This window comes from Mercenaria mercenaria, chromosome 4 (assembly GCF_021730395.1).
Source record: "Mercenaria mercenaria strain notata chromosome 4, MADL_Memer_1, whole genome shotgun sequence".
NCBI lineage: Eukaryota > Metazoa > Mollusca > Bivalvia > Venerida > Veneridae > Mercenaria > Mercenaria mercenaria.
Genome location: NC_069364.1, coordinates 91,332,931 through 91,358,735, shown reverse-complemented (window position 1 = coordinate 91,358,735; position 25,805 = coordinate 91,332,931). Strand labels below are relative to the sequence as shown.

General features: G+C 35.1%; 1 protein-coding gene across 3 annotated transcripts in view; it reads right to left on the bottom strand.

Annotated features, from left to right (window-relative positions):
• LOC123552425 (uncharacterized) overlaps positions 1–25,805 on the bottom strand; it is a 270,191-nt gene that overhangs the window by 22,646 nt on the left and 221,740 nt on the right. The window contains exons 2-5 of one of the 3 annotated variants that reach the window (XM_053541940.1): positions 7,617–7,743; positions 6,445–6,648; positions 5,969–6,265; positions 2,362–5,589 (exon numbers count right to left, since the gene is read on the bottom strand). The exons of the other annotated variants lie outside the window; for them this stretch is intronic. Coding sequence (XP_053397915.1) covers positions 5,417–5,589; positions 5,969–6,265; positions 6,445–6,648; positions 7,617–7,734 — 792 coding nt within the window. The 5' untranslated portion in view covers positions 7,735–7,743 and the 3' untranslated portion in view covers positions 2,362–5,416. Of the gene's footprint in view, positions 1–2,361; positions 5,590–5,968; positions 6,266–6,444; positions 6,649–7,616; positions 7,744–25,805 lie in introns of those variants that run through there. 3 annotated transcript variants of the gene reach the window in all.

Below are 25,805 nucleotides of genomic sequence, written 5' to 3'. Positions count from 1 at the left end.
AAAGACCTAGCTCTTACCATTGAAAATTTATTCCAAAAGTATTATTTGTTTAAGAAAACTGCATTCCAACAACATCACTGAAAAGTCAATGCACTGAAGTCCACCTTTTTCAATTTTTGTCTATTGTCGAGTTGATGGCTGTTTTTCTACTAAATACTGGTAGTCTAGTCAGACTCCGTTGGAAAGAACGACTAGTTTGTAGTAAGGATAACTTCAAAACGCCATTATATATCACCAGTTAATTAATGTGGACTTTTTTGAGACCTTTCTACAGACTAAAATGTGACTATTATTTCAGTGTAAGCAACTTATTGTGGCGTCCTATAATGGCAGCAAATAAAATCATTGGCTAATAAAATTCTCACTAAGTGAACATCTATACGTTTTACATACGTTTGCAGTGCTATACATTTAATGAGCGTCTTTCAACTCAATGGCTGTTCATTTTTGATGTGAATCATCGTATGCAGACGTTACCGTAAAATAATAATCCTTACAGGCTAATTACTGTGCAGTGTGTACTGTGTAGTGTGTACTTTTTGGGAATGCTGTATCCTTTAGCAAATAGCGTCACGTAATCAGTTAATTTTGCTACAATATATGGAGGGCTGCCCACTTCGTGATGTCATACATGGGCCAATTTATTAGGCTAAATATAGGTTCCATGTACTCAACAAATACCACATGCATATATGATCTGTAAAGTAGACTTCTAAACTTTTAAATATTTTTCAAAATAGTAAGAACATTAATTGGTTGGTGGCTGTATTTTCATGTACGAGGGTATTTCTTAAGGTAATGACTCTTATGCACTTCCACAGCCGAGAAGTACGAGAGGCGAACGCTGCAGAGTAGTAGTCTAAAATGGTCTTAAGTAACTGGAAAACTACCACTCCCAAGTGCTTTATTCGATAAATATTTGCGCCTAGCCAACATCTTTTCCAGCCTTAGAAAGACGAAAAAGTCATACGGACTTAGAACTGGTGAATAAGCGGGATCATTAATTTGTACCACTTTTTAGATCTCTCAGAAACTTTAGAAAAATGGCACTTTTTTGAGCCGCAGCGTTGTCATGGATCAACTGGAGACCACGAATATCTGTCCTTGGACACATGTTTTGGTATTTTTGTTTAGCTTTCAGTAATTTGTCTCTATAAAACTGTCAATGACTGCCTTTCCTGACTAGGTAGAAATTTGTACCCCTTGAGTAAAAGAAGATATAATACAAAATGTTTTTGACACTTTTAGTTTTTTTTTGCAAATACTGGTCTACGGTCACCTTTTCGCAACCAGTGTCGGTTGTCAACGCGTCGCTGTGGCTCATAAACGAATATAGAGGTCTCATCTCCTGTTATGGGCTGTGACATTATGCGACCATCTACATTTTCTTTGCACGTTTGACTCTATTGGCCTTTTGCTCCTCGGTTAGCATGTGAGGTACCCATCGAGCTCAAGCCTTTCTTAACTCTTAGCCTAATGGCGGCAAGTGATTCTGCCTTTGCGATTTCAGATAATTTTTTGGTTATAAAGGTGTCATTCATGTATCATCCATGTAAAACACGAATTTCGTGTGTGTCCACCTTCTATGGAAGCGCACGATTTTTATTATTTTTGGAATGGTCTTCGTATTGTTATACATTTTGCTTGAAATCTAGACAAAGATATTTTCAGGCCATATGTAGCTTGATTTTGAGATGAGAGACATGAATGTGCCAACAAGAAATAAAAATGGTAAATGACACTTGATCAAAAGCTAGAACATTAGAATATAAAAATCAAATATGTGTTTAGCCTCACGGTTTACAAAACGACATTGACTGTGGAGGATGCAAACGACAGAAATGGGCTTTGTTCTAAATATTGAAATCGGAATTTTAGAATATTTGGTAATGTTGGGAATAATTAAACTATGTAAAATTAGTGCATGTGATATACGTTTGATATTCTTTCCTCCTTAAAATAATTTGAATTCATTTGACATCTTTGACCTACTTCTACACTTCCATTTCTACCAGAAATATATTTTCTTAGGAATTTCGCAAATATGTGGGGACTTCCTAAACGGCATCAAACTAACGGAGTCACGAATCTAGGGTGCACGACGATATGTCATTTATATACCTATTCAGACCGACAGCAAATTATATTGACTATCGGACGGGAAGCCATTCAATATGTGTTTTTATTACATCAAAAAGATCGGTATTATAGCCCAAATTTACGGGAGATTTATGTTTGGGACGATGTAATAAAGGAACTTTATACCCCTATCAGCCGTTTTATAAGTTCATTAGTCGATCTATAGTGGATTTTATTTAGTACATAAAAACATAAGGTACATAGTTCTTTAAATATGATTTATTCATCCCAAAGCCCGAAATTATCCTGAATTAATTAATACATATTAAGATCTCTCTCTAGATGCACATTTAAAATTAATAATCTATCTTTTTATAAATTAATATATCCATAGTTCAGAAACTAAACTGAATTTGAAAAAAAATGATTTAGAATTTTAAATGCCAAAACTGAGAGACACCCATTATCTTACAGCTATGTCCGGAAGCTAAGACGCTCTGCGGTCTGTCGAGGAGACCAGAGTTATGTAGCAAAACCGTAAAAGATGATGTGTCAACTGCTGACCATTTCTCATGCCACCTTAGTGGAATTAGTATATAATATATTCTAACAAGGTATCTTTAATGTAAACTATCCAGTAACATCTTATAATAGTGATAAATATCCGCACGCCGAATAGATACCACTGTGGCATTTCCTATACTTTATCTAAAAGTGCTGACCCCTAAGGTTAGTCTCGCCTTTACTATAGTCGAGCTGCTTTAAAGAAAATGAATATGATTTCAAGTTTAGAAAATAGATAAAAATATTAAAACTTCTTAATAATTACCATAACGATACAGTCATAGTGTAATATTTCCTCCCTTTCTTGGAAAAATAATAGTGAGAATCACTTTTCTTTTTAAAATCAGTGCAAAATTAAATAAACATGTGCATCCTTACATGAAACGCACCTCTCTCTCACAGTCTTATCATAATGAACAATGATTATATACAATTCATTTAAAGCATTTCAAATAAGGTTTCATCGTCGTGGAGGCGATAGTGGTTCGCTAGTGGGACATCATGGAGACATCAGTGAATATCAATGAGGCGATAGTGGTTTGTTAGTGGGACATCACTGAGACATCGGTGAACATCAGTTAGACGATAGTGGTTAGAAGAGTTACATCATGGAGTAATAGAGTATTGACTTAGATTTGCGTAGTCAACACTGGATGATTCAAGTGAAAGGAATCATCGTGCGCAGCTACCCATGTGCTGCTGTACTGTGGCTACTGTTGTACCAATACACTGTTGACCATAACATCAGGATGTTGTAGCGTTACCATTGCTATGACCATTTTTCCATAACACCATTGTACCATAACGCCTTTGTACCATACACAGTTGTACAATGACACCGTTGTACAGAGACACCGTTGTACCATATCACAGTTGTACCATCACACAGTTGTACGATCACACCATTGTACCACAGCACTGTTGTACCATAACACCGTTGGACCATGACATCGTTGTACCATAACATCGTTGTACCATAACATTGTTAGACCATATCACCGTTGACCATAACGTCATTGTACCATAACATCGTTGTACCATAACTTCGATGTACCATAACATCGTTGGACCATAACATCGTTGTATTGTTGCTTCGTTGTATAAATGTGATACTCTTCATGCTGTAAATCTCAGAGAATGGATTGTTTGGCATTTTGAACAAAACAGATATTAAAGAGAGGTTCATTCATAGTCCAACGCAGAATCCAGTTTCATTAGTAAAAGTTTTGTAAAGATAATGATTGCTTGCGGAGAGAGAGAGTGAGAGATAACAATCACTAAGAATGTCTATAGATGTTATGATATGGTAGTTATCAGTCCTCCTTGTAAGTTCGACATATACATAATTTCAAATAACATAGTTTAAAATGTAATGTTTGTTAAAGCATATCCTTCACCATATAAATAAATTTCTTTTATGCACTTTTATTCTTCACCGTGCTGACTTGAATTTCACAATAAGATTCTTGTCTTCTTCAGCATCCATCGCCTGTTACCCTACCCTTTCTGCTAGAACCTCTTGCAAGTCAATGCCTTATAGAAAATTACTAAAGTCTATAACAATTGAAGCAACAACAAACAAAAGTTATTATACCACGCATAAAGACAGGAAACCCCAACAACAACAGCAATATACCGGAATAATAAACCTGTCCATTTCTTTATCTTCATACCGCGTGATGCCTTTTTTGTCAAAGCAGACAAAGGCCACTCTAAGCGAGTTTATTTACTTGTTGTAAGCTTCACAAGTTCAAACATTATTTTAAGTCATTGTTCTCTTAAAATGACATACTTTAAATGCTGCTAATTTATTGCTAGACAATTCCTTGCAAATGATACTTAGCAATTATCAGAATATGTAAGGTAAGAAACCATGTTCTACAATGGTTTTCTAATAGACAGAAACGAAATAAAATGCATCTCATGCAAATTTCATAACACACCTTTAATTCTATAAGGTGCTATATAACATTTTATCAAGTGTTATATAAATTATGTCTGTCTTCAGTATGCTAGGAGATGTTTATCGATAGAACAAAAATAATAACAGAAAAAAACAAAAACTAAACATTTGCCTTCACCCTAACTATTGCCATTAAATTTTAGTATATACAACATATTATTAAAGCCTTTCACTTATCCTGCATTGACGTATAATAAACAATTCACTAGTTTCAGAGAACATTTTCTCTTTTAATCAAAAGAAAACATTTTGACCAGTCCTTTTTATCTACAATTAAAACAGGTTAGCTACATGTACAAGAAAACCTTTTGATTGACTAAGTTTCTGGCTTTTCACAAGTAGCCTTATCTACTACTGACCTATCTTTAATAGATCGAAATAATAATACTTCTATAATGTCCTCGGCTTCTTAAAATATGAGTATTAAATTATGTTTTCAGTTTTAGCGGACTCATACTTCTAATGTCCTAGGTTTATTAAAATACGATTATTATATTATGTTTTAAGTTTTAGCTAATGTCCTGGGCTTATTAAAATTTCTGGGATATATTCTCATTACATTGACAAATAACGATCGAAGTCTGACGACCTCTTCTTTAGTAATGCATAGATCCTCTCTAAAGAATGTCAAAAGCATTTGTTTCGGCGTTTGATAATAACATGAATTATCTTTCGCTAAGTATTTAGGGCATTTCAACAATTATCGTCTTGAGAGTCATTGGCATAAGGGTCCAGCTTTTTATCTAATCCTTTACTCTCAAGGCTGTCTACATCTAGTCATGTATATGAACTCTTGTTTAGCAATGCTTTCTATTTTCTAAGGCCGTTGTCCTGGTTGCCGATTTCTCTATTTCTCGCCGGCATGTTGAAAGGATATGAAAATATGGTCTTAATCTTCCGATACCACGTATCAATTGTTGGCAGTCCAGAAAAAGCACCTCCACTACTGTCCGAAATTGTAGTAATCAAAGGTGGTGTAAGACCTGAAATTGTTTAAAGGAAACATGCTGCAATTGACATAAGCAGCAAACCTGTACATAAGGACCTGTTTATTTAATTTATACTTATGCTAAAATAATGCTGTCTTGGTTGGGCAACCAGCACAAGAAAAACAAATTTTAAAAATACTTTCAGTGAAACGTGTATTAAGAGTTCAGTGAACACAAATAAATGTAAATGATCAGTTATTTAAGTTTTGGACAAATCCATTAGTTGAACAATTTCTGATTTACCACCTTTAATTGTGCTCAGAAAAATCATTTCATCTGCCAGCTAACAAAATAATTTTCTTTTCATCTGAACTGGTTCCGTAATTCTTTATGACAAATAAAACAAAGGGTACCAATTAAAACTTCTATTTACCTAGCTTTATATTGTAGGATTCACCAGATACTATAATCTCATCTACTCCTAGTCGAATTAGGGGTTGAAATAAATGAAATTTCTCCGTATCAAGAAATGCGTGAAGAACTTTCACGTACAATTCTGGAAGCATGAATGTAATCAGAAGGCTTTTGGTTGTTTCCATGCTGATCACAGATATGTCTTCAAGAGGTACAAGAACTATGTCAGAAATAGTTTGCCGTAGTCTCTGAAGATCTCCTTCTGTATTGTACGTGTGACCTTCAACATGGATCTTAATAAGCGTATACCCAGGCCCTGAAAAGGTCATAAATATCATTATTTCGTAGTAAAACGTGTTATAACAATAAAATGGAAACGGATTCATATTTAGTCGTTGGTTATTAAAAAAACAACTTATTACATAATGGTGTTACTGTCTCCAATTTTTCCTATTGAAATAACGTCATGGAATCAGTATACAAAAATGAACTTACGTAACTTTGTTGACGATACATGAAAATGCAGTACTTTCTCTCTCTGTTTATTAGCATACTGAATTGTTTTTGTCAGTAAGTCCTCTTTTTTCAGGATCCGCACTATCTGTTGTAGGTAAACGATATTGCGGTCAGAAATATAAGCATTCTCTATGAGAGCGTCTACTAATTCTTGACCATTTTGAATTCTCTCAGGTAATATATCTAGAAAAAATAAACATAGAAAGTATTGCTCTTAATGTACTAACAATAAAATAATTATCAGAACAACATATCACATGTATAACGAGCAATGTTGAGGCACATGCAACAGTCCTGAAAATAGGAAAAATAACGTATGACAAAATAGAAAACTGTTATATCACTTATATGCAATAATTCGTATGGCCGAGTGTAAATCAGTATTTCCATTCTTGATGTGATTTGATCAGCAATCTATTAGTTCCGTCATGTGCCATATGTTCTATTTTAAATACTGCATTATCTGTCTTATATACCATACTTAGACCTTACGTATCCTTATCTAGAAGTAAAATCATTCGGATAAATATAAGGATGAAAGTGTAACAGAAAAATTGAAAAAGTGGAAAATTCACAAGGCGCCCAATACGACAAAAATGAAATGTTGCAGGCTTGGTTTGACTGAGCCTTTTCATAGACGGTAGCGGAAATGCATGCTACCGTCTACACCCTCAAGCCCCGGGTTGAGCCTAACCTGTCATTTAAAAATGTTACAAGTACCAAAAAAGAAAACATTTTAGAGACATTCGCAGATGTGTTCTTACGGCAGTGCGCAGACATATTCAACGACCATAGTCCCTATACATATCTCAACATCGAAAAGGGTGCATGCATAAATGTTTACACGCGGATAACGATTAAACACGTGTACACAAAAAGGAATGCAATGAATAAAATTTACACAAAAGAAACACACAGACATAACTGAAATGTCGATAAGCTGGGTACCGCCTTGGAACGGCCAGTTGCAAAAATATCATTTTGGAGTTTAAACTAGTTTGCTGGTGGCCTACTCACTTTTAAACCTCAACCATGTTCCTAAATTATAAGGTATTATAAGTACAATTACTCCTCGCAAATAGAATTCCTTGTACACGTAACAGTTACCACAGAATCTAATATTATTATCATTTCTCTTGGTGGGGCCTTACCTTGAAAACGCCTTTTCACTTTTCTAACGTCGTTTTCATCCATAGCTTCACAAAAGTCTTGAATAAGATTATTAAAAGCATAACTCTCCGGAGGATTCCTTAGCTCACACTGATCCATTTACTCTATCTAATAAAAGTATGAAGTTTCTATATTATTCATTTTATGGAGTTCATACTTTTGGTTACATTAACTGAAACATGATAACTATATTTGTGCAAAATTATATTAAAATCAAACACGCAGTTTTCACAAGCAGATTTCTTAAGTTTCTACATATATGTTGGGTAAAGGATCCACACTTTTTTTATGTTTTCCAGTGAATTATAGAGTGTTTTCAGTGAAATAAAAGTGATAATCCACAGTTTTGAAACAGTAGATTATCATTTTTATGTTTCACTGTTTTTGCCGAACTAGTTCCGGTGTAACGTTGTAAACTGACCCCCATAGAATAATGACCCCTATCTATAAAATACTGACACCCCTTATAAAATAATGCCCCCCCCCCCCCCCCCGATTTTATCTATAAAATATTGACCCCCACCTAACCTAGTACTAACATACCCTTTATCAATTCAAGTCACTGTCGTATTTCTATTGCTTATATTTGTTGTTGTTGTTGTTTCTGCTGCTGCTGCTGCGTCTACAGCTGACACAACAGCAGTGTATCTTAGAGGCCCCGCTAAGAAATAAACGTACACCTATAGAAAAATGAAATTTAAAAGGGTTTTCATTTGAATTATCGTTGTTGTATATAAAGAGAAGTATTACAATAATAGAAGATATACCTAAGTCGTTTCAATGTTACTATAGAAATAGAGAGAACCGATATTTAGGCTTGAGGATAATTTGGGTTTTTTTTACAAACAGTGTATCATCTTTTATTAGTCATCTGAAATGATTCTTGTCATGTTTTCTTGATAGCAATTGAGATCATCCTTTAGAAATAAAGCAAAAGTCTCACCATACAAACTCTGGTGAGAGATCTGGCCTACCGAAAATGATTCAAACCACTTGTCACTTACAGTGATTTGGCTTAAGTATTTGGTTGGAGTTGCCGAGTGGTTAAGGTCGTTGACTACTAATCCAGCGGCCAGGGTTCGATTCCCGGGCGGGGAAGCTGGAAATTATGAAACACATGTTTCCCTCCCAACTAGAGGAGATCTGGTATGCAACCCAGCGTTACTGGATTGAAACCCAGGCATCCTCGCCGCCTGAAAACTAGCCAATTCTGGCTATCTAAAAGTGGGCGTTAAACTGAATATGAATCATATGGATATGAACAAATTTATGAAATAGAAAATACGGGTCTTTCCGTGAATTTTTTCACAAACAGCAATTACATTAAGATTTTGTAACGTTGAAACTTGTGTTACGTCGGATGACGTTTAGGCTACTTCAGTGATGCACGCGATGCAAATATATGCTTCTACCGCATTTTGTGAAATATTTCACGGAAAGAGCCCCTTTTTTATTTCATAAACTAGTTCGGAATTTTCATAGCAAAAAGACTGCGTAAGTCGTTAGTAAATCGTTAGTAAATTGAATCGTTTTCCGTCGACCAAATCGTCCACCGGAGCTCGTATGGTGCTACTCTAAGATCAAAAGAATCGCGCATATTTTTAGAACATTTAACGCCCATCATAGCGACATTTTATGAAAAACACTGACATATCATTCTGTTTCCCTTATCAAGAGCATCCGAATGTTGTTTTTGAAATTAATCTAGCTAAAAAAAAGCCATTTTTACTCCAGATACTTCAATTTTTCATAAATTGTACGAAACAGCCCTTTGCTAAACAAAAAAGGAATATAAAAGATCTGAATCGTACAAAATGAAGGAGAGGTGTCCTTATATATGAATACCAAATATCAGGGCAGTATGGTAAATTCACTCTATTCTTCGAATTGCGGTGGCATAACAACGCATTTTAAAAACCAGCTATCCCGGTTGAGGCCGAATTATGCATCCTCTTTTAAATATACTTACGACTTTTGTGAGCCTCGGTGGCCAATGGTAGCGCGCTTGCTTATAAAAGCGGATGGGTCTCCCCAAAGGGATAATTTTTCGCCGTATCAAACCTTTGCCAATAGAAACAGATGACCTAATGGAAGGGGGGTACATAAAGGAATCCTTTTGCAACTTGGAACCGCTGCAACTTTCAAGGTACAAGGTAGAACATACTTAGAACATACATGTAGATCACGAAACTCCTGCTTTAAAAGGTGCATGACTTTTTGTTTAGAACATGTTTTAGATCTAAATCTTTTTGTTACCTATAAAAGTCTCATGCTTCAAGTATTTCAATAGGCTTAAGTTTTATTTTTCCAAGATTTTTCCAAGATTTTTCCAAGATTCTTTAACAGTGCCTTTAATTTAGTACCTTTTGCAGCCTCGTAACTTTGTGACATCGCATTATATGCAAGGTATAACGTATGATTATGTTACACATACATGTAAATAAGTATTAATTTACCTTCTGTACAATGTAGTCTAAGCATTCTGGAACTTATAATAATGATGACCTCGAAATTTTAGAGGAAACATCATTTTGTTATTGCATCCTACATGTTGCACTTATTTCGTAATAGCATGGGCTCGCGGGCTCATTACGAAAAAATGCTGTTGACGGTAAAATACTAGTAGTTCATTTTCTGGAGTGCAAGATTGTTAAAAGGCAATTTATACGTGGAAAAGCACACTGTTTTATGCTACCCCTGAAAGTGAAGTCAAATACTCTTAACTTTCATTATGTCACCTATATATCACTCATATATACCTCCAAAAATAGGCGAAACTGGTATGAGGTAGCCCAGTGGTTTTATTGCCTATGACGTTCCTCGTCGTTACAAATTATTCAAAGTTCAGTATATTGTTGAAGAGACATCCTTATTTGGATTTTGGGTATTTTTGTTATTTTTCAGGCGTTTTTAAGTAGAAAAAGTCAACAATTATTTCAATATTAGGCATAAAATATGAAAATCGGTTGTGGGGAAGTCCCACGTTTTATGACCTGTGACGCCAATGACAATAAGAAATTGTTCAAAGTTCAGTATAATATTGAAATATAGTCATTTCCCTGGAGGTTTGGGTGATTTTTGCCACTTTTCAAGAGCTTTTAAGTAACACGTATTGAGCAATTATTATACCTCTTTATAACAGTCAAAGCCATTGCAAAATATGTTAACTCAGTTTCTGTTACGATATCCGTCATGATTTATATATAAAGTTGTAATGTGTTTTTAAAGAAACCATGGAAGCCAGGACCACTTCTTAGAAAAAAACAAGGGCTGCAGTCGAATGACAACCATATCTCCTGCCGATGCCATTTGAAAAAGGGCCATAACTCCGGAACGGGTTGAGCAAATCCAAGATTTGTTTCTTCCTCCACAATTAAGCATTAATAGTAGTAATTCCTGAAAGTTTGAATCGATTCAATCCTATAATGAATGGATAATGAATGAGTAGTTACGGTCACAAAAACTTGCAATATATATAAGAAAAAAGTAACAAAGGGCCATAACTCCCGAACAGGTGGAGCAAATCCATTTTTTTTCTTCCTGCACAACTAAGCATTAGTAGTAGTAATCCCTGAAAGTTTGAATCAATTCCGTCCAATAATGAATGAGGAGTTGCGGTTACAAAAATCTTGCACGGACGCATGCACGAACGCACGCACGGACGCACGCACGCACGGACGGGTGCCATTACCATATTCTCCTCCGATGCCTATCGGTGGGGGATAATTATATTGTAGGTGTACCTTAGACGGGTTAGAGTTAGGGTTTGGATTAGGGGTCGTTATTCTATAGGGGTCACAATTCTATGTGAGGGTCACTTTTCTACGTGTGGGGTAGTCATAATATGACCCCTCGGTCATAATATTATGACCGGGGAGTCACTATTCTATATAAAATAATGACCGGGGGTCATTATTCTATATAAAATAATGACCGGGGGTCATTATTCTTTGGGGGTCAGTTTACAATGTTACACCGGGCCTGCGTCGCGATTGAAGTCAAATTGTATATCGAGCGTTATTCATACCGGGGACCATAATGACGATGACGTCGTTAAAATGACGTCATTTGTGTTATGCTTTCTGCTGACCTTTCCCGCGATTTTCGACATTTTATAAATTACGCAACAAAAGAAGAGTTTTAAACATAAAATAAAAAGAAAATTTGTTCGTGAGCACCAAAAAAGTCATTTTCACTCGTGGCTACGCCACTCGTGAAAATATCAGTTTTTGATGCACACTTGTGAAATAAAATTGATATTTCACTGAAACAAACAAATATCCTCTATCTCTTTCAATTTCATATGGTAGAATGTCAAACAACGAACAATAATGTGAAATCATTTTAATTTAGGAAACGATATCGATTGATAATAGTTTTACTTCTAGCTTTGGTGGCCGCATTCTGGACGTAAAAAGATTACCTTTTAAAAGGGTTTTAGCATTTGTGTGAAATGGTTTTGAAATCTGGATAGAACGGTTTTGACGATAAAATTTAAAAGTTTCCTTTTTTAAAAAAGGAAAACATTCGTGGGGGCTCTTTTCCCCTTTAAAGAAACGGATATTAAACAATTAGTCAGGGGAAAAATTATTTTCGTTTGCGCCTTTTTAACAAAATTTTTTTAAAAAAAAAACCCTATTCGAAAAGACTAGAAAAAATCCTCTCTTGGGGCATTCTTTTAACAGTCAAAACATTTAAACAAGTCGTTAAGACTCTTTTTTAAAGGGAATATTTTGCAATTGATTTTCAAATTGGGCATTTTTTCAAAAAAAAAATCTGCCCCCTTACACATCGGTGGAATTGCAATTACTTTTCTTTTCATATTCAAAATACGTTGTTTTTAAAATACCCCTTTTTCTTAAGGTTTGTTTATTTTGAAAAAAAATGATTTGACGTCTCTTCTTTTTTAAGATAACCGCTATTTTTGGGTTTTTTGAAAGGAATTAGAAAATCAATTTCCCTTTAAAATTTCCCTAGGTTTATGGATTTGAAATTTTTTCAGTCAAATTCCCTTTTTTCTAAAATTTTTTATTTTTGGGGGTTTAATACTTTTCCCTGCTTATTTTGTATTTGTTTATAAGTATATTTTAACATAATTTTCACTATTTCCCAAAAATTTTCCCAAAAGTATTTTAAAAAAGAATTTTTAAAATCGGAATAAACTAGCTTTTTTCTTTTTTAAATTTTTCATTGGTGGGGTTACAATTTTTTTTCTTAAGATTTTTTCCAAAGAAAATTCATATCTTTTTGGTGTAAATTTTGGTGCGCTATTTTTTCCCCAAACAAAGGAAAATAGGTGTTTTCAGAGACCGATTACAAAATTCCCTTTTGTTAAATTAGGGTTTATAATTTCTTAGCTACAAAAAAGCGTTGGGGTCGCAGTCGAAAAAATTACCCTTTATTGCTATGTTTTTGCTTTCCCCAAAACCAAATTTATGAAGAAATTTACTTTTTAGTTTTTTTTATATTGGGGCAAAATAATATTTTTTAAACCCTTTTTACCTTTTTTGTTTATGTATCATTTTAAAAAACTCGTGAAAGTGCAAATAAGGATTATATTTTTTTTATCGTGAGCTTTTTAAAAGGAAATTTTTTTAAATAAGTTTTTAAATTTTCACTATAAAAATTGCGTGGAAAAACATTATTTGAAAAACTATTATGATCAATCTAAAGAATGGCACTTTCAAAGTTGACGTAAATTAAAAAAAGCATGAACAAAATGGCGTCTTTTGAAAAATTCTTTCAAATGGGCATAAAAAATTTCCGGTAAACTTACTTTTAGTTAAATTTATTTTTCTAAAGTTTTGAAAAAAACAGAATTGAAACGATGAAAATTTTTTCAGGGATTTAACAAAAAACGAGAAAAAGGGCATGGGGCAGTTTTTTATCATAAGCACATTGATTGTTCCTTTTTGTCGTGGAATTTTTGATGCTGGTTTCCAGGGCGTAGCTCATTTCACAAATTTTATGACATGTACAATTTTTAAAGCGTAGTGGTGAAAATGAGTTTTTGGGGGGGAAATCATTTTTTTTACTAAGCCTGTGAAAATTTTCCCTTTTCCCCAAAAAATTTTGGTAGGTTTATGTTTTAAAATGGTCTTTTTTTAAAATCTGTAATGTGGGACACCTTTGTTGAAAATGTGATTTTTTTTGAAAGAAACCAAATTTTTACGATGAAAATAATTTTATTAATTTTATACTGTCTACCGATTAGGGTAAATTGATTTACTTTGCCTTTATTTAGGAAAGAACCACATCGTTTGAATAACTACCTAAATAAAGGGAAACCGTTCCATTTTTAAAAAGTCACAAACATCGCTCCCCTCAAAACGAACTATAGGATTGTCCGAAGTTTTGACCTGGCACTCATTAACTTCCCCCATTTTTCGGCGTTTCTTAATGTAGCAATATTAGTACCTGAAAGTTCTCATTAAATAAGTATATGAAAAGTTGATCGGGGGAACGGGGGCGTAAGGTTGTGTTGACTTCCACGCACTTTAAAACAGGGTTCGAAACATTTAAATGAACAACTTTTTCTTTTTTTTTTTCTTTATTGTTTTGTAATTTTTCGTTTCATTTTTTTTTGTTCATATTTCATGAATTTTAATTGTTTTTTTTTTTGTAGTTTTTTTTTTGGAACGTGGTGACGACAATTTTTTTTTGTCTTTTTATCTAAGAACATTTAAAACAATTTTATTCCTTTTTTTTAACGGGAGATTTTTAACAAATAAAAATTTTCCCAAACGGGTTTTTCCCTTTAAAATAACCCGATGCGAAAGAATAATTGTTTGCAAGAACAAAAAAATGGGTTATTCTACGAAAAAATACATTTGGGCTTTTTATTTCGATTCTAAACGACGTTTAGTTTCAACAGTGTTAGAAAAAATGGAAAACTATTTTTTCGCCTTTTACGACTTGGTCGGATGCGTCATTCACGCGAGTGGTTTTATTGGAAAAACCCGAGACAGTTTTGTCTACTGTATGTAGGTTTTTTGTGGTCGTTTTAGAATGTTTTTTATGTTTATTTTAATTAATAAATGAACAATAATTTTCCCGATCCCTTTGACAAATGATATATTTCTCATAAAAAAAAATTTTGGAAAAAGGTTTTTTAAAGACGTGGCTCGAACCTTAATCTGATTTGGCGGTAAAAGCTTTGGCCGCCAGCTCCCTGCACATCGAAAGTTTCAATTAAAAACGATTGTAATATTTGTTATATCGCTATTTTTGTTGGGGACCAAAAAATAATTTGGAATTACGGAATTTCATGAGTCCCAGGTCAATACTTACGGAAAATGCGAAAGTATTATCTTTTAAATAAAAAAAAATAATAAATTTTTTAAACAATACACAAAGTTTTCGATTTAGTCGTTTTTCTTCTTGGCCGGGGGGTTTCGGTTTTTCGTATTTCCTTTTTCGTCCATTTTTTTTCAGTTTGCTTACTTTTTTGTGTAAGTTTGTTTCTCTTGGTTTTTTATTTTTTTGTTTTTTTTCTTATTTTCGTATAAATTGGAGTTCTATAAATCAATAAAAACCCCAAAAATTTGGGCGGGGCAATGTTTTATTATTTTAAAAGAAAAGAGGGAATAAAGAAAAAGGGTTTTGGGTTGATTTCTGGGAAAGCACAGGCCCCAAAAAAAGCCTCAGGCCCCGCTTTGCAAAGTGGCCCAAACCAAAAAAAAGGGAACGGAAAAAATTCAGCGGGTTTGTTCAAAAATTAACGTACTTTTATTTTTATCAAAAAAAAAAAAAACAACAAAAAAAACGAAAAAGAGGGGTGGGGGGGGGGGGGGGGGGGGGGGGGGGGGGGGGGGGTTGGGGGTAAAGGGGAAATGGAACGGATAATTTTAAAAAAGGAATGCGACGTACCTTAAAACTTATAAAATAACTGTAAGGTTTAAAATACCAAAAGCTTAAAAAACTTAGATCATATTAAGGTGGAGTGTTTTTAACAAAATTTTACGTGTCAATGTGACATATAATTTTGTAAATTGTTAAACTAGATTACATTCCCGTTTTGTCTTTTGAATGTCTGAAGAAAAAATTAAAGACAAAATTTAACGGGTGGGAAAACAAATCAAAAAAAAGTATAATCAAATACCGTAACAGCTCTAACGGAAACACGGGTGCATCGAAAGTACTAAGGGTTTTGACTTTTTTTTATGTTATTGTTTTTTTTGTTTTTTTTCAAAACGTCAAATTTTTTTGGAAAAGGGAAATCACGTGAGTTTGTGAGGGGATTCTTTTTTTTATAAAACCGGGGAAAATTTTTCAAAAAATTTGTAGATATTGTTTTATTTTTCATTTATTGGGAAAAACGATTTTCAACTTTTGATAAAAAATACTTGTGGAACATCGAATATGCAGCATAAGGTGTTAGAAAAAGTTGATTTTTTTTTAATCGACACCCGATGTGGGGGTTAGTGCTTTAAGAAAGACAGGGGAAATTAAGACGATATTTACGACAAAAAAACCTCGCAAGATTTTTAAAAGTCTCGCTGTATATATTTTTTTGGACGGACAAAAACGCGATAGTTTCCCCATTATGCGTGTGGTGAATGAGTTTAAAATGTGGCACGATGGGTTTTCCGTAAAATTGTGTACTTTAAACTTCTCCTTTCCCCATAAAAATTTTAAAAACTAAAATTTGTTTTCTTTTGGTGAAATGGGGCCCCCAATTTTTTTCCCTTTTCCGCTTATATGACGTTGTCACAGTTCAGGGGCTCATAGCTATTTGCATGTGTTTTGGGGGTCTTTTTTATCCGTGATTATGGTTAAGCAATTTATGATGGTTTTTTTTTAACCCAAATTAGTGTCTGGGGCATGTTTATTTTTCGTTGGGAAAACCCCAAAGAGGTTTAAGAGTAGGAATGTGAAAAACTTCCAAAAAATAACTAAAGAGTAATTTTTTTTGACAAAAAACAGCATGCTGTACCCGAAGTAAACTTTTGCAAACACACGAAAGCCTGGTGGTGATATCTTTTCACTATTCCCGTTTCCAATTTTTATTTTTGCTGTAAAAAAATATAGAAACTATTCAGTGAAGTGGAAAGTTGAATTTCACATTCCAGTTTCATTTTCAAATTTTTTGTTACAAACTTGAGATTTTGAAGTGGAATTCCTTATTCTCTTTTTTATTTTCATTTTGAAAAAATATAGAAACATGAAATGAAAGTAAAAAAAGTGAACTAACTTTTTTATAAAGGCGCCCTGGCTTAAATTTACTTAAATAAATGTCTGCAAAACAGTTGCATAAAAAAAGTGAAAAGGTGAAAGTAAACTTAGATTTTTGGTTTTGAATTTTTTGATAAATAATATCTTGTTACTATAAAAAGCTTTAGATTAAAACTTAAAAACTTTTCCATCAAACCCTCCCCCGGGAAAAAACAATCCCATAATTTTGGTTTAAAATTTTGACCGAGTTTCCCCCTTTTTTAACTTAAAATTTTTTGGGTTAAATTTTTTGAAAATTTTTTCTGGCAAAGCTCTAATTCGAGTCAGACTGGAAAGTCGACGCGCTGTCATCAGACAGTTTGTTTTCCCTTTGTCATTGTATTTTATTTGAAAATGATCAGGGAAAAGGGTTCTAAAAATCATTAGGGTCGAATTCTGCGACGAAAGGGTTATTTTAAAATACAAATTTTGTTTTTGCCTGGATGTGTTTTTTTGCGGTTTTTGAAATCACAAAAAATAGTGTCCAACATTTATTCTAAGACCCATCTTGGATTTTCCGAAACCAAGGATTCCCCGACATAATCTTGGTTTTTGTTGGTTAATCGGTTCATACGTTTCAGCTGACGAAAAAATGAAACCCATTAGGATCCCCTGAACCTGGTTTTCCGTTCAAATGGGATGAAAACCCTGAATGCCATTTCCGGAATAAAAAACCTGACCGTTAATGAAATAAATTGAGAAAAATTTTTCAAAGCCCAAACCCTTCATGCCTGTACGTTTGATCGAAGAATGACTTGGACTCCGTTGTTCCAAAACTTTGGGAAAGTCCAAGACGGTACATTCTGCTGTCGTAATGTTTGGAAAATCCAAGGGGTTATAAAATTTTCACGAGGAAAATAAAGCCCGATTGCTTAGTAAAAAGACGAAGTTCCCCCGTGGCCTATAATCGAAAACCCCCGGGTATTTTGCCTTGTTTGTAATGCCCTTATCTTTGCGGTTACTGTCCGATAAGGGAAGAACAAGTGTTGGTTTTTGGCCTCTGTAAAGCTGTTTGGGTTTGCTGTCTTGCAAAAGTGTGAGGAATAAAGCACATTACAATGAAAAAAATGATAGACAATAGACTGGTCTTTTGTGGACTGTTGTTTTTCGTCAACATTTTTTTGAAGGTTTTTGGATTTGGGACGTCCCCCAAGTGCGATAACATATCAACTGGTGCAAAACAGATTGAACCCGAGTTTCAGATCCAAGGAACTTTTTACGGTAACTCTTGAAATATTATCAGTTTCAGCGCATTACCCAAAATTTGTTTGGGATTGGTTTTTAAAAAAAAGACAAAATTAGGATTCCCCTTCCCTGGAAAAGTGTACGGGATGCATTAACTCTGCTCATTAAAGAGCTACAAAATGGACCAAGAGCGGATTCTCGGGGTTTTGGCTTGGAATTACAACTGATATTATTCAGTGGGGAAAACAGCTGAATCACTATAACCAAAGGGCCCCCTTCACCTAATGCTCCCCCAACGGCCCCAAACCCAAACCAGTGTACTCCCTGCTGTGTATTTGTGCCGTTTCTTCTATTACAAGGGGAAACTATCGGGTTTTTTTTGTGATACTTAAAACGGCCATAAAAGCAGAAAAAAGCGGAACCTCAGGGCTGTTTGACTGTCCCCGTCGCCCCTTTGAAACCCTTTTGCACCCCGGGTTAAACTGTCTGTGGTCCGAATTCACAGCTACCTGCACTGAGACTTCCACTTCAGGGATTACCCCCATAGATTTATCCAGGGCATTCCCACACAGAAATGGAGAGCAGGTTGGGGTTTAAAACTAAAAACGCTTGATCCAGATAATTTTTCCTAACGGTGAATGGATGTAAACAGCTTTGCGTGCGGTGCGATACGGTAATACCCTGACAGAGTACAAAGTTATCCCCAGCATGTGTGTGTTTGGAAAAACCCTATCAAGGACTTCTCCCCAATGTTCCTGGTCCTACGCTCCCCTAATACGGGATGATACACTTCGGCTACGCGGCGAAAAAACCTTTGAGAAACAAACCAGCTGAAAACTTTCTAAACATACCAACGCTTCCCCCTTTGTGTGTAAGGAACATTGTCAGAACAAATCCTTTAAAAGGGGGACAAAACGGGGAAAGTATTTGGGTTTTCGCCCAGTTTTTTTCTATATGAAATTCGTGTTGATGGTACGGCCGGTAAACAGCCCGTAATAGGAATTTTTTGCAAAGTTATGCCTTTGTCACCCGTTAGTAGCAGCTATTACATAAAATTCTTCTTTTTTTCATCTAATAAATAAACCAAACAGACCCTTACCTTTCGATCAAAAAAGAGAAAACCTCACATAATCAATGCTAAAGAAAAAGTCACCGTCTTACAAAGCTAAAATCCCCCCAGTGTTTTGACCTTTAAAAACGAACTTTTGTTTTTTAAAATTTTTAAGAACATATTTTTTTTGTTTTTGTCTTTAATTCTTGTTTCCATATAAAAAAACCCACTGACCCTATAATAAATAGAAAAACTCTGGGGGAATGATATTTTTTTCAAAAAAAAAGGCACTTTTGAATAACAGTGGAATTAAAAACTTAAATTTACAATTACAAATTACACGCAGCCTTAACAATTGTAAAACTAAACAAACAGGATATAGTCAATTTATCCATAAATAAGAAAGCTATTTTGAATTATGAACAAATGAGCATCACTGTATAATCAAAACTCAGGTGTTTTCAAAGATCTGTGAAAATGTTTTTTAGGTTTGGTCATTTTCTTTTAACAATTGACTGTAAGAATGTGGGATTTTGTTCAGCGCATACCGTTAATATTGACCATTTATGGGTCATCAAACATTTCTTTAGTTGTCGTCCATTCTTCGTGTACAAACCCAAAACGATTTTTTTCTTTTTGAGATTCTGTCATAAATTTCGAGGGGAAAACTAAATGACCCAATGTTGTTTGTTGAACTGATTATAAAGCACTAATCGGGGGGGTTTTTAGGGTTTGTAGTTATTCCTTTAGGACCGTTGTATAAAATGATGGAATAAATTAGGGGGGTAGAACGTGAAGTTTGAAATGATTTGGGGATTGGGGGTCTCCCCCAAAGAAATTTACAGAATTTTTGATCTATGGTTTCAAAATTATGCTCTTTATCGAATACGCCCCGGGCCCCGCAAAATCTTAAAAAAATTTTTTACGCTGTGACTGGTTAATACTTGAAACCGGTTGAAACGGGGATAGGGTCCCATATTTCGCGTCACTTTGTGGGCTTTAAACGAAAAAATATTCCGGAGATGTTGCCCATTAAAAAACCCGGGTCGATTAAAGGTTTGGGGTTTTTTGGAAAAGAAAAGTGTTTTTTTTTAATCCCCGACCATTTCGTTTTCTACGAAAAAATTTTTAAAATTTCTTAAAAAAGTAGAAAAACGTGTGAATTTGACTTTGTCAGACTTTTACATCTCTGCCACTGCTTTTTAACCCCCGCCAAAATGGGTGGGGGGTTATGGAATGTATCTGCCCGTCCTTCCCCCTTCCCGTCCGTCGTCCGAAACATTTCCTTCCGCTCCAATTCCTAAACCCCTTAAAGGATTTTCATGAAACTTAGGTCAAATGTCACCTCATAAAGACAATGTGCAAAAAACCCTGGCGCCATAAACGGTAAAGGTCAAGGTCCAATAATGTCAAATGTTTTGCCTTTCCATTTTGTATCGCTCTAATCTCCTAAACCCTTGTGAATTTTTATAAACTTGAGTAAAAAGAACTCATCTGCGTGTGCTGCCCCCATAAGTCAGCCATCCGGTAAAGGTAAAGGTAAACAATCGATCAAATGTTTGAGCCTTTCCCTTTTTGTACCCGCTTATATTCCAAAAACCCCCTTGAGGTTTTTTTATAAAACTTGAGTAAAATGATCACTCATCAGACATTTGCAGAACCAAAAGTCAGCCATCCCGGCTAAAGGTCAAGGTCAAAATAAAGGTCAGGGTTTGACCCTTCCATTTTGTGTCCGTCTATATCCCCTAAACCCCTTAAAGGGTTTTTATAAAAACTTAGGTAAAATGTCCCCTCTTCAAGACTATTTGAAAACCCCATAGCGCCATGGGGCTCAAGGTCAAGGTACATTAAAGGTCAAGTTTGACCCTTTACATTTTGTGTGCTCTAATTCCTAAACCCCTTGAAGGATTTTTTTCCATATTTGGGTAAAATGTCACCTCATGGGGAAAATGTGCAGAACCCCAGAGTCGCTTGGGGCGAGGTAAAGGGCCCAAAACTGAGGTTAAAATTTTTGAGCTTCTTTTTGTGCCCCGCTTATTTCCTTCCCCTTTTGGGGTTTTTTCATGAAATTTTTTCAAATATCCCCCTCTAAAGGGCATGTGCAGAACATTGAGCTTGTCATACCGGTTTTTTTTTCGGTTACAACTCTAGGTCAAATGTTTTAACATTTGTTTTGTCTGCTCGATCTCCAAAACCCCCTTTAAAGGAAATTTTTTAAAATTGGGGCAAATGATCACCTTTCAAAACAAATTTTCGAACTTCGAGTCACCATGGGCTCAAGGTCAAGGTACACTTTGGGTAAAGTTTTAGCCTTCCATTTTATGTCCCTCTGTTCTCCTAAACCCCTTAAGGTTTTTTATAAACTTGGGGGGAAATGACACTCACAAGAGCTCTGGCACCCTGTCAAATTAAGGGCAAGGGCACAAAAGGTCAAAGGTTTTAGCTCTGTTTCTCCTAAACCCCCCTTTTTATTTTTTTATGAAAAATTTAGAAAAGACCCCATCAAGACGTTTGCAGAAATTACGAGTAGCCATATTTGTTCAAGGGGAAAATCACAGTAAAAGGTCAAAAGGGTTTAACCCTTTTATTCCCCTAAACGTGGGGGGGATTTAAGCTGTCTTTAGACGCCTTTTTAATGAACATTTAAAAGTTCGTTTCCTTGATCAGGAAAAATCAAATTCCGTTGGAAATCTGTATCCAGTTCTTATTACAAGCTGAAATTTGGAAATTAAACGACTTTTTAGTGAATCGTCCATTTTAAAAGGTTTTTGTCTGAAATTCACAAGACAGTGACATTGTTCAGAAGATGCCTCTAAGGGAAAAAACTTTTTCTTGAACCGACAGTTTTTGGTACCCGGATACATAAAACAGCTGAAAATACAATCGTAATAGGAAATCTTTTTAATGACAAATTGACCTGTAAAGAAAAATTATAGTAGTGTAAGAAACATATATCGTGCTGAATTTTAGGGGAAGGTGGTATCCAAAAAAAAGATGGAGAAGCGAAGGAAAAAACCAAAAAAACTATTTTGTTCATCAATTTACTGGGAAGGGGGAAGGACAATCCGCTCCCAAGCATTACCACAAGTGCATATCTTTGGGAAATGACACCGACGATACTTTGCCGGTAAAATATCAAATGAGTAAAAGATCTTGACAAAATACCAACTGAAACACCCAGCAAGGTAATTTTCCTACTTTAATCCCCTGTGAATGAATACATTTACTGCTTCAAACACTGTCCGAAAATGAATTTTTAAATTGTATATGCATCAAAAAAATTTCAAATTGAATTGATTGATTCCAAATAAATTTAAAGGAGCATTTTTCACAATTGTCCCCTTGTGACAGAAATTGTAAACGATCAGCTTCTGGTGGGCTCCCAAATGGAAAAATGTGTGATAAAGCCCCTTTTTTGCCTTTAAATAGGGCCCGGGGGAAATTTTAAAAATTCCTCTCAAAACTTTTGAAAAAGCTGCATAAACCAAATCAATAAACATATTTTAAACAACAAATTCCCCCAAACTTACCCGGTGTCATAAAAATTCACGAGGTTGAAACAGCTGGAAAATGTAAACGTCTTTTGGAAACCTAGATAACAAGGGACCAGTTGGGTTAAACGTCACCCGTTCCCACATGACCAGTTTTGAGTATGAGTCGTTTTTTTATTTTTGACATAGTGCCCAGTTTTTGAGCTATGTGCCCGTTTTTTTAAAATAGACCCAAAATTTCAAGATAAAAATTTTGACCAATTTTCTGAAATCCATTGAAAAAATTTGGGCCCCTAAGGGGGTACAAGGTTTTTCTTTATTTTTTCCTATGACCCAGTTTTCGAAGGTACGTGACCCCTTTTTTAACTTTATTGTATATCAAGGTGAAAATTCTCACTTTTTCATGAAAATCTCTAAAAAAAAATGGCCTCTAGAGAGGCCAGGTTTTTTTTTTTTTTTTTTTTTTAACCCATGGCCCCGTTTTTGCCCCCAATAACCCATTTGAAACTGCCTAGAATTTTATCAAAAGGAAACATTCAGACCCTATTCAAAGATCCTTGAAAAAAATGGCCTCTAGAGGGTCAAAAATTTTTCTAATTTTAGACCTACTGCCCCGTTTTTTACCCTGGCTAGTTTCAAAATTTTAACTGATATCATCAAAAATGAACATTCGACCAATTTCTACAGTCCCTTTTAAGTTTTGGCCTTTAGAGAGGTCCAAGGTTTTTTTTTTATTTGACCCCCTGACCAGTTTTTTTAAGGGACTGACCCGTTTTAAACTTGACCCAATATATCTGAGAAATTCTGACTAATTTTATGAAGATCCCTTCAAGGGTTGGCCTCTAGAGAGGTCACAAGTTTTTTTTTTTTTAAGACCTTGACCCTTTTTTTTGATTGCAGTTGCCAATTTTTAAAAATTTACCTAATTTTATCAAAAATAAAAAATTCAGACCAACTTTAACAGATCCCTGAAAAAATTTTCCTTAAGAGGCACAACTTTTTACATTTTTTTGTACTGACTATTTTTTGATGGCACGTGACCCTTTCAACTTGACTTAATTTCATCAATGAACATTCTGCCAATTTTTTTTGGGATCCATTCAAAATATGGCCTCTAGAGGGTCCAAGGTTTTTCTTTTTTTGACCTACTGACCTTTTTCGACCGCACATGACCCCTTTCGAATTGACCTAGATCTCAAGATGAAAAATTCAGACCAACTTTTTACAATCCCCTAAAAATATGGCTTTAGAAGGTACATGGTTTTTCATTTTTTGGTCGGGCGAGTTTTTGAAAGGGATGTGACCCACTTTTTGAATTTTACCCAGATATCTAAGAGAAATTCAGACCAACTTTCATACAATCCCCTGAAAAATTGGCCCCTTTTGAGAGGGCACAAGGTTTTTTTTTTATTTTACCTATTGACCTATTTTTGATGGCACGTGCCCCCCTTTCAAAAATTGCCTAAATCTCAAAGGGAATTTCTGACCCCAAATTTTTATGAAAATCTTTTTAAATTTTATGGCTCTGAGGGTCACAAGGTTTTTTTTTTTTTTAACCAAATACCTAGTTTTGAAGGCGTGACCCTTTCAATTTACCCAGATTTTATTAGAGAAAATTCCGACCAATTTCATACAGACCCATAAAAATATGGCCTTTAGAGGGCACAAGGTTTTTCTATTTTTTAAAAACCCACGACTGTTTTTGTCGCACGTGACCCCTTTGAAACTTGACCCGGATACTCAAGTAAAATTTGACAAATTTTTATAAAGACCCCCCTGAAAAAAATTTACCTCTAGATGGTCCAACAAAAGTTTACCCGGAGGACGGACGCACGCACGCACGGGAAAGACGGACGCTGCGCGGTCCAAAAGCTCACCTTGTCACTTTGTGACAGGGGAGAAAAATCAAAATAACAGTCATGGTCTGATCGACTTTAGTGCAGCTTTCGATCCCCCGATTTCCCCATAGATTCAAATCCTTAAAGTGAATTTGGTATACATAGCACTCCCCCGAAATGGATAGAATCTTATCTCACGAAAGAACAATGAAAGTCTTAGTTGAAAAAGTCGCATCTGACCGGAAACCCCTGGTTTGGTGTCCGCAGGGTTCTTGGCCGGACCCGGGGTCTTTTTCCCCATTATATCGGTCTCAACCGAGTTGTGCAGAAAAATCGCGATCTCTTGGGTCGCAGATGACCCCAAGATTGGTTTAAAAGTTAAGCGGGAAATTCTCAAATGGGGGAAACTGTTTTTTCAACAACTTAAAGTTTTCAATGAAAAATTTTTGAAGGAACAACCTTCAAAATGAAATGAATCAGTCTAAAACAGAAATTTTAATTTTGTATGGAACCGACAACAGTTACGAAAATTTAAAGTATAGGTGTAAACGTTGGTGGGTGCGACGTAAAATGCTCGACTGTCAGGTGGGTTAACCATACCAAAAACTCAACTTTTACCCTCACATCCAAAAAAGTGTCAGATAAACTATTTGAGTTCGAAACCTTAGGTTTTCGGAAACTCTCACACAAAATCAAATGAATTTAGTGCATGGACTGGTTCATTCCCACATTTACTTTCAAAAGTTATTTACCGAAAATTCCAGCACCAAATCAACAAATACGCAGTCCAAAATCTGCTGCTAGGTAGTCATGAATGCTTCAAAACCTATGAACAAACCGTGCTAAATTCTGAAAAAAATTCACGGCTTCCAGTTAAGGGTAGGTAGTTCAAAATCCCAGTGTAGTCTTCGTGTCATCCAAAGGTACAGTCCGTAATTTAAGGGAATGTTTTTTACCTATCGACAACGGAAGACTACGTCACAAAATGACATAACTTTAACTCCCCTTTACGGCGAAAAAAAAAAGGGACAGTCTATGGCCTCGTTGGTCCCAAAAGGTATACAAACTATAGTATTATTAAAATACATTTAGTCTAAAGTCAGCTTTGATAAACTGAAACCTTTGTTTAGTCAGTTTTATGAACAATGAGTGTGTCGCAGGTGTGAAGAACCCTTTAATTAAAACTAAACCTTTACTTATTTAGTAACACATATAAGATTGTCGCGACGTAGGCCGTATTTACGTACTTTTTTGTATACTTACCTAGTCCACTTACCGTGTCCATACTTACCCGTGTTTGTATTTTTTCCCTTTTCTATATTCCCTTTTTTCTGGAAATTTTTACGGAGTCACCAAGATACTAGAAGCCAATTATTATTTCCTATTTCCATC